Source organism: Phalaenopsis equestris, unplaced genomic scaffold, assembly GCF_001263595.1.
Source record: "Phalaenopsis equestris unplaced genomic scaffold, ASM126359v1 Scaffold174797, whole genome shotgun sequence".
NCBI classification, from domain to species: Eukaryota; Viridiplantae; Streptophyta; class Magnoliopsida; order Asparagales; family Orchidaceae; genus Phalaenopsis; species Phalaenopsis equestris.
In genome coordinates this window covers 1-399 of record NW_018194746.1, presented here as the reverse complement: position 1 = coordinate 399, position 399 = coordinate 1, and the positions used below count along the sequence as shown (strand labels likewise).

Sequence of the window (399 nt, the reverse complement as noted above, 5' to 3'; positions counted from 1 at the left end):
GGGGCCCCCTGCCATATCTCGGGTGGGTCACCAGATGACCTCGATACAGCGGCGGACGCAGCGACCGAGCTAAGAGTACCTCGATCGACTAGTTCGCCCTGTAGTGAGAGAAGCTTGGTGGGGAGGAAGTGACCTGGGAATCGAGGACACAGGTCGTCCAATCTCCGTCGGTGGAGGGCGTACAGGTCGGAGATCCGGCCGGCGTGGACGCAGTGAGAGGAGAGGTATAGAGATTGGATGGAGGCAGAGGCTGACTCTGCTGCAACAACCCAGCCAAGAGCTCGCGATCTGACGGCAGCGGACATGGGTTGGGGCAAGGGGAACCAGCGTTTCTTGCGCCCCCAGACGTTTTCACCGTTCACGGTGCTCAGTAATGGGGGATAGAGAATTGAGAGGATA

General features: G+C 59.6%; 1 protein-coding gene across 1 annotated transcript; it reads right to left on the bottom strand.

Moving 5' to 3' along the window:
• Window positions 1–8: 8 nt before the first annotated feature.
• On the bottom strand, window positions 9–381 carry LOC110034222 (CLP protease regulatory subunit CLPX1, mitochondrial-like; the record flags this gene model as incomplete). Its single annotated transcript, XM_020738504.1, is given in 1 exon segment — window positions 9–381. A coding segment is annotated over 1 exon segment (297 nt), but the record flags the coding sequence as incomplete, so codon positions are not given.
• Window positions 382–399: the final 18 nt, after the last annotated feature.